Source organism: Pimephales promelas, chromosome 1, assembly GCF_988280905.1.
Source record: "Pimephales promelas chromosome 1, fPimPro1.hap1.1, whole genome shotgun sequence".
Taxonomy (NCBI): domain Eukaryota; kingdom Metazoa; phylum Chordata; class Actinopteri; order Cypriniformes; family Leuciscidae; genus Pimephales; species Pimephales promelas.
The window spans coordinates 52,506,409-52,521,346 of NC_142769.1; the positions used below are offsets into that span (position 1 = coordinate 52,506,409).

Genomic DNA, 14,938 nt, shown 5'->3' on the forward strand with positions numbered 1-14,938 from the left:
TTCTTAAATCAGCACTTTTTTTTTTAGAATGAAGAACATCTTAATAATCTATTAGGAAGAGTAGAGACGATATCTCCCTCGCCGTCGATAGGCCCCTGGAGCTGCTAGGCGTGAGCGGCCCCAGCCGGCTAGCTCCTTATAGCGAGCGCAACAGAAGGAGAGATTCTCAACCGAAGTCTTCTAAGCAGCAGGCCGATCTGAGGACCGTCCTGTTAGCGAAAAAGGCTTCAGCAAAGAAGAGGTCCTGATGTCTACGGGGTCAGTCTTCTGAGGGCAGCCCCCTCCGGGGTTGGGCAGTGTTCACCTCATCCTGCGGTGCCTTTCCCGTCCTGGTGCCCTCAGGATACCGTCCTGCCAACTCTGTCACCCTCTGGGCTTCAGGGCGCAGTGCTCTCCAGCGAATTCCAGACCCAACGTCTCTGTTACGACGTGGCGTCAGGTTTGCACCCTCTGAGGAGGGTCGAAAGTCAGTCAGTTCTAACATCTCCTGCCGCTTCAGGCCACCCAAGTGACGACTGTTTTTACACCAGAGGCCAGCCTCGAGAGGCTGGTTCCCTGAATATTTATCGTAATGGAAGCTTCTGCACAATATATCTCAGTGGGTCCTGCATATAGTCGAGAAAGAGTACAGAATCCACTTCGGTTCTCGTCCACCACGTTTCAACGGGGTGTTACGCACAGTGGTACACCCAGAGCAGGCTCCGGTGATGGAGCAAGAAGTGAAAACTCTTTTAGCGAAGGAAGCTATAGAGGAGGTTTCCTGAATCGCTCAGTCATGAAGTTGAAATTCAAGATGCTGACATTGAAACAGATAGTGACCCAAATCAGATCCGAGGACTGGTTTGTCACAATAGATCTCAAAGATGCATACTTAGTTTAGTTTGCAACATCAGTGGGATCCAGTTAATTGCTAGCCTAGAATTGTAGACGCACCCTAGCGGCAGCAGAAATTATTTTGCAGCAAAGTGTGGTCAAGCAACTAGCTGGAAAACCCAACTCTGGTAGGGCCAATAACATCGTGTATAGAGTCGGCGGGCGGGCTTAACATAATGATGACAGTGTCAGAGCAAGCTCGGAAATATTCAGTTTGAAGTCGTTCATCCTCAGATGCGGCCGGCGCCGCGCACACTGTTACAAAAAAAGCTGTGGCGAAACGATCAACTTGTCATATTTTCCGCCCGCGCTCGTGCTGTGGCGTCGAGTATAAAGGCTTTACTCCGTGTCAGCGCGCGCTCTGATCGGTAAGGTGCACGGACCTCTCCCGAATCATCTCCGAAGCACCACTACTCCGCCTCCGTTTCCCTCGTAAGCTGATATTAGCATTTAAACATTCTCTATGATATAATTTTTTAATGACACACTGTCTCTTTCTCTCTTAAGCCCAGAACACACCAAGCCGACTGTCGGCTGTCTGGCAGATTTTGTGCGTCAGCCAACTAAGTTTCCCCGGTGTGATGCGCACGGTTCTGTGCCGTTGGCTTTATTCGGCTTTATTTCGCCCGATTCGACGTGTTGAATCAACGTCGGGCCGTTGGGGAAAGAGAGAACTCTGATTGGCTGTTCAGCTTAGTGAAAGAGTCCGTGCACGAGAATAAAAGCAAAACAGCAAGTAAAGAAGTCCAAACGGTAAAGATAGAAGGCTGTTCTTATGTTGCGTCTTCTTACCAAGGAGTGTTCCTTGGCGAATATTTCAATTTTAACATGAGTTGAGTGGAATAAAGAAAGTGTTTAGCAGGATTGATATTCAAAGTGGTGAGCACACGCTGCTTTGTTTACGTTATGTGTATCTGCAGCCGGCAGGCGTCTGTTTTCCTTTTTGAATAACGAATATAGACTAATATATCTGCAGAAATAGACAGTTGGCTCATTATACGCAGGCGCAGAACGCACATTCTAGCTGACCGTCGGCTGCTGTTCTCTCGGTGAGTTTAAGTGCAGCTTTTTACCTTGACGAGACGCGACAACACAGTTGGCTTTCATCAGCGCTAGTTCGTTGGCGTCTTCTTGGTGTGTTCACTGTCTCTTTCTCTCTCACACATATGTAGGCTAGTTATAAACTCTTTAGACTTTTAATGATTAGTGTTTTGTTTTTAAAGTTTGTGTGTTGTGTAAAAAACTAAAAAATCCCTTATTTTGGGGATGGATTCTGGGAAATCTCCCTTATTTTCAATGTTCAATGTTGACAGCTGGACTGGATACGGTAAAAGTTTAATAAATCAACTTTCTCCGCTGAGTACGTCACCTTCTTTGTTGCTCTGATTGGCTGTAGCGCTATCCAATTGCGTGCAGAGAGAACTTGAAAGACAACCGTTTATCCCGCCCCTCGGATTGAGCCCTGTCAATGAAGAGTTTCCAGACCTAACATCTTGATGTAGGTCTGGCATGCCAGGCTAGTTAATTGCACCATCGTTTCAATACTTGACTTTTTACTCGTTGAGTTTTTTTCACATTAATTTTTTTATTATTATTCCCTTTGATATTGTTTTTAATTTATCAAACACCATCTGAATGATAATGAATCACTAATTATTGACTATGTTAGTGAAACTATAGACACACTAATAATAACCTGCAACAAACTGACGTCTCTGTGGAATCACTGCCTGACAACACAAACATCACGTCTATTTACATACACAAAGGAGCATCTATTCAACATACGATTTGATTAGTAAAGTAGATCTAAAAAATAAAAATACTATCCTAGAGATCAAGTGACATCAACCCTTCACACGTTTGGAATCAGTAAAACACTGAAGACAACTAGAGTTATAATGCTGAAAATACAGCTTTGATATCAGGAATAAATTAGGCTATATTTTACAATATAGAAAACAGATATTTTAAATTATAATGTTTCACAATATTTCGGTTTCACTTTATTTTGATGGTCCCCAACATTCTGTTGACTAAGTAACATTGCACTTGCATGTCTGCTCTGATTAGAGTATTACTAGAGTTTTTAATATTCTACAATATTATTGATCTGTCTTAAGGTGGACGTTGACGCAATTTTCTTCTAGAAACAAACATTGTTGTGTTATTTGTACTATCCCTTTAAGCAAAACCAAATGAGGAGTTCTCGAATATCCGCACGTTGGCAAATGTTAGTATTTTTACAGCTCAATAAACAAGAAGTTAATATAATATTTATCCAACATTTTAGACTTCAGATTTTGGCTCTGGATCTTTTAGGAATAATTTTCATTGGTGAAACAGTACAGCCATCGCTTGTATCCGGGCGGGCCGCATAAATGTTTAATTACTAAATGAATCTTCGTTTTTGAACAGCTATGCAAAATTATATTCAAACTCACAGTACGCGTACAAGGCAAATTTATTTATATAGCACATTTCATACACAATGGCAATTTAAAGTGATTTACATCGAAATGTACACAGTAGAAATTATATAGTTTAGAATAAAAAAACAAAGTACAGTAACAGTCGGGCGAACAGTGGTACAGTGCTCATTGAGTAAATGCACACCTATACAGAAGTGTTTTGAGTCTGGATGTGAAAGTGACTACTGTAAGAGCACACCTGATCTCCTGTTCCAGCATAGTTTGTATTTATTTGTTGAATATTATATAGGATCATACATCATTCCTATATTTGTAACACAGAATACATATTTGTTACTCCGCTGCATCATCTGCATGCAAAGCAGATCAAAGCAGATAATTTTTTTTTTTTTGTAAAATGCTGGATTTGTTTGTTTAATTGTGACACAAAATTAACTCCATAGTATTCCACCACGTTTCTCACTCATGAAAATCAGGGATAAAATGAAAAAAATAAATAAATACAAAAGTTATTTGTCACAAATGGGTTGAAATAGTGAGGAGAAAAGAACATAAATGCACCAGTCTTTGTTTTATATACGAAGGAATTCATAAACAGAACAAGCAACTTTAAAACATTGAGTAAAACTGAAAAAGACCTGAAAGAAAACAGAGAAAAAGAATCAAAGAAACATGAAACATCAGAGGGCACTTAATCAAACCATTTTCAACCTTGGAGACTAACAGAAACACAGAAAAAACAGAGGAAACAGAACGTCTAGGTTACGACTGTAGCTTTTATAAAATTTTATATTTATTATTACTATATATATATGTATGTATTGAATGCTATATGTTGACATTACACAATGTTTTCTGGTTCTTAAAGGTTTGAATCAACAGAAATTGTGAGGAAGGAGTGATTTAAAGAAAATGAAGCTTTTAATGTTATGTCGGTAACACTTTAGAATACTGTATCTTACTTACTGCATAACTAATAAGGAATTAATGAAGAGCTAATAGGTAATTCTTTATTAACACTTAAGTCACTACTGTTAACTACTAAGGAAGATGTGTTAACTAATCAGTATGTAATATAATTTTATGATTGAGGAGTGACCTGATGGAGTTTTGGTTCCTTGCCACTGTTGCCTTTTTCACTTCTCTTCGCCTTTGTCGCAAGTAACTGTTGTGTATTTTACAAAGGTTTAGATGATTACGTTAATATATATAGGCTAATATTTTTTTATTTACAGTAAGTTTGATTTGAGTCAGAAGTATGTGGTAATTCTTTATTAATTACCAATGGGTTCCCTATATTTTCACTTTAGAATACTGTTCCAGCTTCTAAGTAATTCCTGCAGAATTATTTGATACTTATTTATTAATTACTAATAAGTTCCCTATATTTTCAGTTTCCCTCAGTCGTTGCCTCAAATAGATGCATTTACTCAGTGTCATTCTATGCTGAGGAAAACAGACACACACAGTACTGTATATAAAATATACAAATAATCTGAGGTTAGTTTTATGTGACTGTTCAGTAGTTACTTCTTAGTTATTTTTCTTAAAACCTTAATTAGTAATAGTTCTTCAGGAGGTATGACAGAATTCATTAGTTATTGATTAACTAACTGATACTTAACACAATCATAAAATTATATTACATACTGATTAGTTAACACATCTTCCTTAGTAGTTAACAGTAGTGAAGAAGTAGTTAATGAAGAATTACCCATTAGTTCGTCAATAATTCCTTATTAATTCTGCAGTAAGTAAGATACAGTATTCTAAAGTGTTACCGTTATGTCTATGTGGTGTTTGTAATCTGCTTTAACACACCATGTGTAAATTATATCGACAGCATTGCTGAGTATTTTCTGATTAAAACTGCAGTGAACCAAAGACGGTCTCAAAAACACGGTGTAAAATCGCTGGTGTTTCTGACGTCACAAACCACCTTGTAACCAATCAGATCAACGTGTGATCGTCAACCAGTGGATCTCTGAGGGAGTGAGTGGAGGCGGGGCTCATTTGCATATTCATAGAACCACATATACTACACAAGGCGAGGGTGTTGAGTTACATTCAAGATATTTTAAGGCATGAGAATTTTTTTTTTGAGAAAAAAACGTTTAAATATGTCGTTTTGGTGATCAAATATGAGTTTTAAGGACACAATTATTGACCAAAGGGGTGTTTTAACAGTCTTTACAGTGAAAACACGTAATTATGAAGAAATGTAATTTAGTGTATTTAGAATCAGATCAATATGAATGTGAATTTAGAGAGTTGAAGACTGTTGATTTCAAGGAGATTTTCTGTTCTCACAAGGACCTGTAAATGAAAATAGTTTTGCTCATTACGCATTACTATACTTTTATAATCATTTCCATTTGTGCAGCTTATTCTATAGGTTATTGTACAGTCGAGAGAACAGACTCACGTTTATTATCGTTCCCCTTCTGGATCACCCGTTCAGGAGTTTGAGTCCATCTCAGTTTCACATCTGTGAGTCCTCGATCAGCAAGAGCAGATCCCAACTGAAAATAACATTCATAATAAAATGATTAGATCAGAATATAATAGTGCCAGGCGTCGGAATAAGACGAGCTCTAGGGCTGCTCTAGGGCTCAAGCGGGTCCTATACAAAGTAATAACTTATATTGTTCATGAACGACATGGATGGTCCATGAGCGTGCACACCTCTGGTTGCAGTTTCGCTTGTCGCCAGAGGGGGCGTAGTTCTGCGAAAACTCAGAGACTTGCGCTATGCACCTTTAACTGACGTGAGAACAATTTGGCCTAATATAAAATATTTCTGCTTCTCACAGTAATCATAAAGGTTGAATTGGTTTCTTTCTCTCACCTGTTTCAGAACATTTTCTCTCATTGAAGGGTCAGTCAGATCATTGATGGAGTTAAACTGCATTTTTACAAATGACCTTTTTAAAGCGGGACCTAAACAAACAGAGTCATACATGTAAATACATACAACTTTGAATTCAATTAACAATGAAATATTATAAATATTGGAACCAACACATTGGCATTTATTAAAGCATTTCCCTGTTCCTCAGTATGTCTTGTTGACAAATATGACGATGTGAAGACATTATTATTATCTGATGTTATAAAGTAATATGAATGATGTACCTTCTCCATAGACCTTCACCTCACAGAGAGTGAGTGTCTTCATGTCTCCAGGAACGATCAGATTCACATAACGTCCCTCCATCCCACCACATGAGTAGTTGTAGGACTCGCCTGCTGGAATAGCAGGAATAACAGCACATCTACAGACAGAGAGAGAAACCGATGAAGTAGATCAAGATACTGTCAATTATTCAAATCTACATTTGTGCTCAAGCTCTCATGTTCTTTCAACCTCAAGAGTCTCACATGGGATTGTTGTTGCCGTTGTTCTCCAAAGAGTTCCCGATGCGAATCTCCGCTCCGTTTATTTGTTCTGCACAGCAGTCTCGTCTGTTTGTGACGACCACTTTACTAACTCTGTAAATGTGACGCAGATCCAGCCTCCACCACGGGTTAGTCTGACTAAGGGTTGAGGAGCATCCCGTGTACAACTGCTGGAGACCTCGATCAACGGCCTTTTCAGCAAACCCGTCCCCAGATGTTGAAGACTGTGTAGCGGCTCCATCTACTGCCAGATTTTCTAAAACACAATTATGAAAACAATTAATTTACATTGATGCACAAAGTTTGTTGTTATTATTAGCGAACAACGTGACTCTGACAACAAGATTTGGGAACAGAACAACCAACAGGCAGACAGGCTAAGCAAGATAACAAGAGACTGTGGCTGATAGGAAACACCTGGGGAGACTAATAAACAGAAAGGGGAGCTGCCAAACACGGGAACACAGACTGGAATCATGACAGAACCCCCCACTTCAGGATCGGTTCCAGATGAATGCAACACTTCTGGGGGCCATGGCGGTGCCAGCTGGTCAGGTGCAGAGGCAGACATCTTGTCCGCAGACACAGGGGTTGAAGCTGCCATCTTATCCAAAGACACATGAGTAGAGTCAGCCATTTCGAGATGAGACTCAGGCATGGCAACTCAAGACCCAGGCATGGTGGTCATCTTGGGACGAGGCCCAGGCATTGCAGCCATCTCGAGACGAGAGCAAGGTTTGGCGGCCATCTCGAGACGAGACGAGACCCTGCGTGGCGGTGGCCATATTGGCCAGAGACAAACTCTCAGGTGTTGCTGACGTGGCGTGAACAGTGCCAGGCTCGGCAGGACTGACTTGAATCTTAGGCTCTGCAGGACTGATGTGAATCTTAGGCTCGGCAGGACTGACTTGAATCTTAGGCTCGGCAGGACTGACTTGAATCTTAGGCTCGGCAGGACTGATGTGAATCTTAGGCTCGGCAGGACTGATGTGAATCTTAGGCTCGGCAGGACTGATGTGAAGAGACTCTGGAAGGGTGGTGTCGGTGGGATGAGACTCTGGACTGGTGGCCCAACACATTCTCATCCTTTAGCGTCACATAGAACGCTATATGACAAAACTGCGCTATACTACGCACATGGCACCCGTTATCGTTAATATAACACGTGCTGTGATGGTTAGGTTCAGGTGTGGGGTAGGGTAGGGTAGTCTCATATTACGCTAAAGGCAGTGTTGTAGTACTCGAGACTCGGACTCGGTCTCGAGACCATATTTTAATGGTCTTGGTCTTGTCATGGACTCGTGTCCATTTGGACTCGGAATTGACTCGTACTCGAAAAAAAATTTTTTAGGACTCGGACTTATTCCTGAGTCCACTCGAGTTCAATTAAAAATATTTTTCATGATTATTAATGTATGTTAATAAAATATTTCTTTAAATTGATTGACACGCCCAGTGATTGGTGATTTTCTAGTGCAAAACTGCGCATGACAAATTGTAATAAAATTACTTTTAACACCACCTACTATGTGGCCTTTTTACCCTAAACTGATCATATTTTTTAAACTCTAAGTAAATTCAGTAAAAAAAAGGATTTCTCTAAGTAAATAAAAGTAAATTAGGTAATCAACCCTCACTGGTCTCGGTCTCGACTCGGACTCGACCGTCTCTGGTCTCGGACTCGACTCGGACTCGACTCTCTATGGACTCGGTCTTGACTCGGACTCGACTCTCTCTGGTCTCGGTGTCGACTCGGACTCGACCGTCTCTGGTCTCGGTCTCGACTCGGACTCGACCGTCTCTGGTCTCGGACTCGACTCGGACTCGACTCTCTATGGACTCGGTCTTGACTCGGACTCGACTCTCTCTGGTCTCGGTGTCGACTCGGACTCGACCGTCTCTGGTTTTGGACTCGACTCTCTATGGACTCGGTCTTGACTCGGACTCGACTCTCTCTGGTCTCGGTCTTGACTCGGACTCGACTCTCTCTGGTCTCGGTGTCGACTCGGACTCGAGTGAGGTGGTCTCGACTACAACAAAGGATTTATGACGCCTTGGGTTCGCGTGAATATTAACGATAAAGGGTGCCATGTGCGTAGTATTGCGCTGTTTACATTCTATGTGACGCTAAAGGATGAGAACGGGCTGGGTGGCCATGATGGGGCGGATCCGATGAGGCTCTCTCTCTCTCTCGACAAAATGTTGCTCTGGGCGCTTCCGCAAATAAATGTTTAGCAAAACAAAAAATCTCAAGGGAGAATTGGCCAGGGGTATTCTGCTAAAATGCAGTACACTTCAAACCAAATCTACTCCCAATTGATATGGTATAATTTATTGAACATAATGCTGTAAGACATTGAATTACCTGCCAAATAACCGTAGATTTCAACCTCACAAAGAGCAAGAATCTTCTGATCTCCAGGAATATGAACAATCACATAATGTCCGTCCATCCCACCACATGAGTAGTTGTAGGACTCGCCTGCTGGAATATCAGGAATAACAGCACATCTACAGACAGAGGGAGATAAAGATAATATAATCTTCACATTCACATTAATCCTTCTCATTTGTGCTCAAGCTCTCATGTTCTTTCAACCTCAAGAGTCTCACATGGGATTGTTGCTGCCGTTGTTCTCCAAAGAGTTCCCGATGCGAATCTCCGCTCCGTTTATTCGTTCTGTGCAGCAGTCTCGTCTGTTAGTAATGACCACATTACTAACTCGGTACACATCATGCAGATCAAGCCTCCACCACGGGTTAGTCTGATTAAGGGTTGAGGAGCATCCCGTGTACAACTGCTGGAGACCTCGATTACTGTCAATGGCCTTTCCAGCAAACCAATTCCCAGATGTTGACGACTGTGTAGCGGCTCCTCTTACTGCCCGATTTCCTTAGAAAATTAATAAAAACCTGTCTTGACTTATCTTTATTTTTGACTTCAACTTTCACCCACACTCTGTCTTTTGAGTGAGCTAACACCGTGTCCTAACTACACGGGACGCGACACGCGATAAGAGGTATCTTTTCCATGTTAATCAAAGTTTTTGTCCTAACCAGACGCGATGGCGACACGCGAAGTTTCTAATTAACGGTTCCTATTTCTGCGACATCGCGGCTGACAGAAGGTAGAAATTACACTGGTTATGAGTATACATAATTTATTTTTAGTTAAAAATAGGTCAGTGTGCCACAAGCGATAACGGATAATTACCTCAGATTTTGAAAGCATGTAATATAGCGTTCAAAATGAATTCTATGCAAACATACAACTGTACTTCATAACAAAATTAGTCAATGAGTATATTAATGAGTATGTTAATGTTTTGATTTTTAACAATGTTATTTCTTGATTTGATTATGTCCTTACCCATTTCCAATGCAAGTGCGGGCCAACAGTGCACTTTCACAGAGAGACTCTGCTCACACCATAGGCTCACACGCTGTTCTGTATGTGTGGCATCTCACAGTCGCGTCGCGTCTAGTCCAGTAGCACCTCAATGCAGAAAATGAGATCCACGGGGAGGAGTCGGATCACGATCCAAGGGGTGGAGATGGGTAGGATTAAGGGTGGGTTTAGGGATCAGGGGGCGGAGTTGGTTAGGTTTAGGTGTATGTAAGGTGGGAGATCCAGATCCAACTCCTCCCCATGGATTTCATGTTCCGCAGTGAGGACCATCTCGTCTAGTGTGGACAAGACCCACTTGCTGTCGCTGGAATTTTATCGCGTCGCGTGTAGTTAGGACACGGTGTAAGGTGAAAATAAAAGTCTTTCCTTTTCTACAGAGCTTATCAAAACTGCTGCAAATACCTAGCTGTGTGAGCCAGGGGTTCAGATTACAGTTTATTCAATCAATGCATAGTAATGCACATAGGCGTCGATTTCGATTTCGGCGTGAGTAATTTTTTTAAGCATTTAAACATAGGCAAGGATGTACCTAATTCAAATAAAACATCCCCATTTAACTAGCAGAGCATTCATTTAGTTCTCTATTAAATTAGAGATCTAGCGCTAATGTGTTGTTTTTGAACTCGCTGCCGCTGCTATCATACAGTGTCCTGTGGCTCGCACAGTCTTCACTGGGACGCGCCCTTCAACCTATCGCCGTTGTGAAGACTTTCTATCCATTCCGATGAAATCACAAAATAAAATGCACTCCCTGCTTGATATTGACTGAAACCAGTGATGGGCATTTTCAGTTTTGATGAGAAAAAAAACAAAAAACTAGGCTTTACAACCCGTAACCTCTGACACGTTTGGCAAAAGATCCACCACCAGACCATTAACCACTTAACTGTCACCGTCCCACAGGTGGGACGTTTGCCACTATATTTTTAAAACAATAATATCTTAGTAAATACCTTAAATAATATTGACAAACTATATATCATTTGAAAGCTTACAATCTCTAGTTTCCATATTTGGTGACTGATTTTCAAAATATATTACAGAGGAGCCATAATTTATCAATATAAAACAAGAATATTTTCATACTCATAAGGCGTGTTCAGACCTTTATTTTAAAATAGCAGTGAACATGAAAAATCATGAAAAAATGGTAGATACCTCAGTTTGTTTTCATGCCAAAAGTTCAAAAGATAGAATCCATTCAATTATTTTGGAAAAAAAAAGGTCTGAAAAGTTTGAAATATCAAGAAAAAAATAATAAATTCACCATTTGTGACGTGTCAGCTAGCTATGACTTACATGCGTGTTCTTTGTATGTGTTTCTTAGAGGTTCAATTCATATCAAAATCTGCCAAACTTCCCATGCTACTTCTGAATAGGATCTCTACTTCAGAAATTGTATGAAAATTGTGAAAATAATGGTTCATATCACTCAAAACACGAATGGAAATGCAGGCGCCCTTATATGGGCAGTAATGGAGTCTGATTGTGCCCTAGTGAAAAAGTTTGGTACTGCGCTCAAACAAAATCTTACTGAAAGCTCATTTTTTGAGATATCAACCTAAAATTTGAAACACAACTTGTTCAGATTTTTGGCTTTGATCTTTCTGACATTTTAGAGTAGCCCAGGTTTTGAAAATATATATTTTATGTAAAATATGAATAATTAATATTTTTACATTGTACATTTCCATAAACTCAAACTTCTATAACTTTTTTTCTGTTTCACTTTCTTAATTTATTTCACTTCTACAAAAATCTGACAAATGTCTTCTTTAAAACAAGACCAATCATATGTCTATATTCCAAAGCATTCTTGAATTACAACCATTTAAGTTCGAAATGTGCATTTTCATGTCTATTCAAAAAAGGGGGGGTGACAGTTAACAGGTTAAAGAACTCAAACAACATCAATGGATGTATTTACGGGTTGAGCAGAGAGTCGTCCAGTAACATCAACGGCATGTAATGACGGGAAAAGTAATTGGTTACCCTGTTACTAAAATAACATTGTTACCTAACACCATTCTTTTAAATGGCGTTATTCCAAACTCGGGTTATGTCTTAACTGACCAATCAGGTTCAGGAATTTCAGAGAGTTGTGGAATAAAAATGATTTATTACTTTCGATGTTGAAAAGTGCTATACAAACATTACCTGCCAAATACCCATAGACTCCAACTTCAGCAAGACTAAGAATCTTGTCATTTCCAGGAATATGAACAACCATGTAACGTCCCACCATCCCGCCGCATGAGAAAGTGTCCGTAGCGCTGGCCGCAAGACTGGAAATTACAGCACATCTAGAGAGATAATCTGTTATCAGTTTTTGTTCATCTACAGCCACATTCATCAGAACAGTCAAAGGAAGACTCACATGGTGTTGCTGTAAATGTCAGGGACGTTCCCGACGCGAATCACAGCTCCGTTTATCCTCAAAGCATTGTTGTATCTGTTAGTGATGGTCACTCTGTTCACGCTGTATACCTTCAGTAGATCCACTCTCCACCACGGGTTGGTCTCTGTGTTAGTGTGAGTGAAGGTGTCAACCAAACCATCCACCGCAAGTCCAGAATGACAGCCAAAATACTCTGATGACTGAGTAGTTTCGCCCCAAAGTGCTGCATTCTCTGGAAAAGTTTTCAGAGGCAACATTTGTCAAACAGAAAAAAAAACAAAGGTATAAAAAAGGTTCTTACCTTCTTGTCCATTTGCTCTTTCCACAACCAATACAAACCCTGTGGAATCAATATTCAAGTGAGTGTCAGAGAACCAAGATTTGTTGAATCACATTCTGAAATTTTATATCTGTTTTATTTTATTTAAATAAAATTTTCGGCATTTCTGAATTTTTACTGTCTTAAGTTTGAATGATGCGTGATATGTTTTCTCTTTGATTTTCCACATGTGTGTATGAGGACTCTACTGCAAACAAAATCTACCTTCGGATACAAATAAAGTAACATAAACTTGAGATTTGTAGTTAATTTACTTTGATATTGTCACTAACACAAAATAAACCAATAATTAATTCGTTACATTTATATAGCGCTTTTCTGGACACTCAAAGCGCTTCACATAGAAAGGGGGGATCTCCTCAACCACCACCAATGTGCAGCATCCACCTGGATGATGCGACGGCAGCCATATTGCGCCAGAACGCTCACCACACACCAGCTTACTGGTGGAGAAGAGACAGTGATGAAGCCAATTGGTGTATATGGGAATGATTGGGAGGCCATGATGGACAGTGGCTACTGGGCAAATTTGGCCAGGATGCCGGGGTTACACCCCTACTCTTTCGAAAGACATCCTGGGATTTTTTATGACCACAGAGAGTCAGGACCTCGGTTTAACGTCTCATCCGAAGGACGGTGCTCTTTTTGACAGCATAGTGTCCCCATCACTTTACTGGGGTGTTAGGACCCAAACAGACCACAGGGTGAGCACCCCCTGCTGGCCTCACTAACACCTCTACCAGCAGCAACCTGGCTTTCTCAGAAGGTCTCCCATCAAGGTACTAACCAGGCTCAGCCCTGCTTAGCTTTAATGGGCAACCAGTCTTGGGCTACAAACGATGATATGATATGGGAAACATAAAACATTGATCATATAATGATCATATTGAAGGAAACTACTGACACAATAATAACAGTCAGCAACGAACACTCTATTTGAATTTAAAGTCACATTTCTGTGGCATTACTACTTGACAAACACAATCATGTAAGCTGTCAAACTATACATACACAAATGAGCATCTATTCAACACAACATTCAATAAACTGAGAAATACCATCCTAGAGAACAAGTGACAAACAACGCTTCAAAAGTTAGGAATTTGATTTGAATTTTAAAAGAAGAACTTCATACTTTGTTTAGCGAAATTTGATCGAAAATGGCATTTGTAATGTTACACCAGATTCTGTAACATAACAAGGAATACAAAGATTCACCTGAATGCATAATTACAAGCACTTGAGTTCCCCCGGTACACTAGGAAATTATAACTAGACTAATATACATCGGGAAACATACATTTACGGAACGTATCATTTACATTTACAGGGGTCCTGTTTTTGCTCTGAGGACCCCTAAATGTCAAAAAGGTTAATCTACTTAAACCCATTTAAAACATGACAAATATTATCAGCAGACTTCTGAACAGTATTATGTAAGCGCTAAGAAACAATGAATTGCGTAATGCAAACCATGATAAAAATGTTGGGGGTTTGAATCTTTTAATGAATGAAACAACTGATCTAGAATATTTGTTTGATGCCAATGCCAATACTTTACAATATGCTATGAATCCAAAGTAAAGACTAAACTACAAATCCACATCCTAGTAAAATAGCAGATCATGAATGTTGTACTTTACCCAGTAAGATCCACAGGCACTTGAAGAGCTTCTTCATGGTTGATCAAAGGCGTTGGTCTTTCTTTTTTATGGATGGAGAGTCTTAGTTTTATGTTTTATGGAGGACAACCCATTTAAATTTGCATCTCAAGATCATCTTGCCTCTCCTCCCTTACATCTCCATTATTTTGAAAACAGAGAATATAGTTACACATTTTAGTTAATCCCAAAAAAAACTTTTCAAAAAGAGACTTAGAAAGGCAAAAAAGTCACGACCGGTGATCATCGTCATCGTTGTGTTCAGCACAGATCTTCAGGGTGTTTTCAGGGTGCTGTGTACAAATGCCTTTAAGTTTACACAGACTTCGCAAATCAGCTGCAAAACAGACAAACAAATAAGCTTCAAATAAGCCATCTGGACTTTATCCTAGCATGCCAGCCCGTGAAAGATGATCATGTAACTTA

The 14,938-nt window shown here is 40.1% G+C and overlaps 1 protein-coding gene across 1 annotated transcript; it reads right to left on the reverse strand.

Annotated features, from left to right (window-relative positions):
- Nucleotides 1-4,977: 4,977 nt before the first annotated feature.
- Nucleotides 4,978-14,657, reverse strand: LOC120461292 (uncharacterized). Its single transcript, XM_089131774.1, has 11 exons — nucleotides 14,495-14,657; nucleotides 12,813-12,851; nucleotides 12,491-12,743; nucleotides 12,271-12,416; nucleotides 9,318-9,597; nucleotides 9,070-9,215; nucleotides 6,687-6,960; nucleotides 6,441-6,580; nucleotides 6,154-6,245; nucleotides 5,731-5,827; nucleotides 4,978-5,621 (listed from the first exon to the last, which is right to left on the reverse strand). Exons 1-11 carry the CDS (start codon nucleotides 14,529-14,531, stop codon nucleotides 5,593-5,595), a joined length of 1,533 nt encoding a protein of 510 aa, XP_088987900.1. The 5' UTR covers nucleotides 14,532-14,657; the 3' UTR covers nucleotides 4,978-5,592.
- Nucleotides 14,658-14,938: the final 281 nt, after the last annotated feature.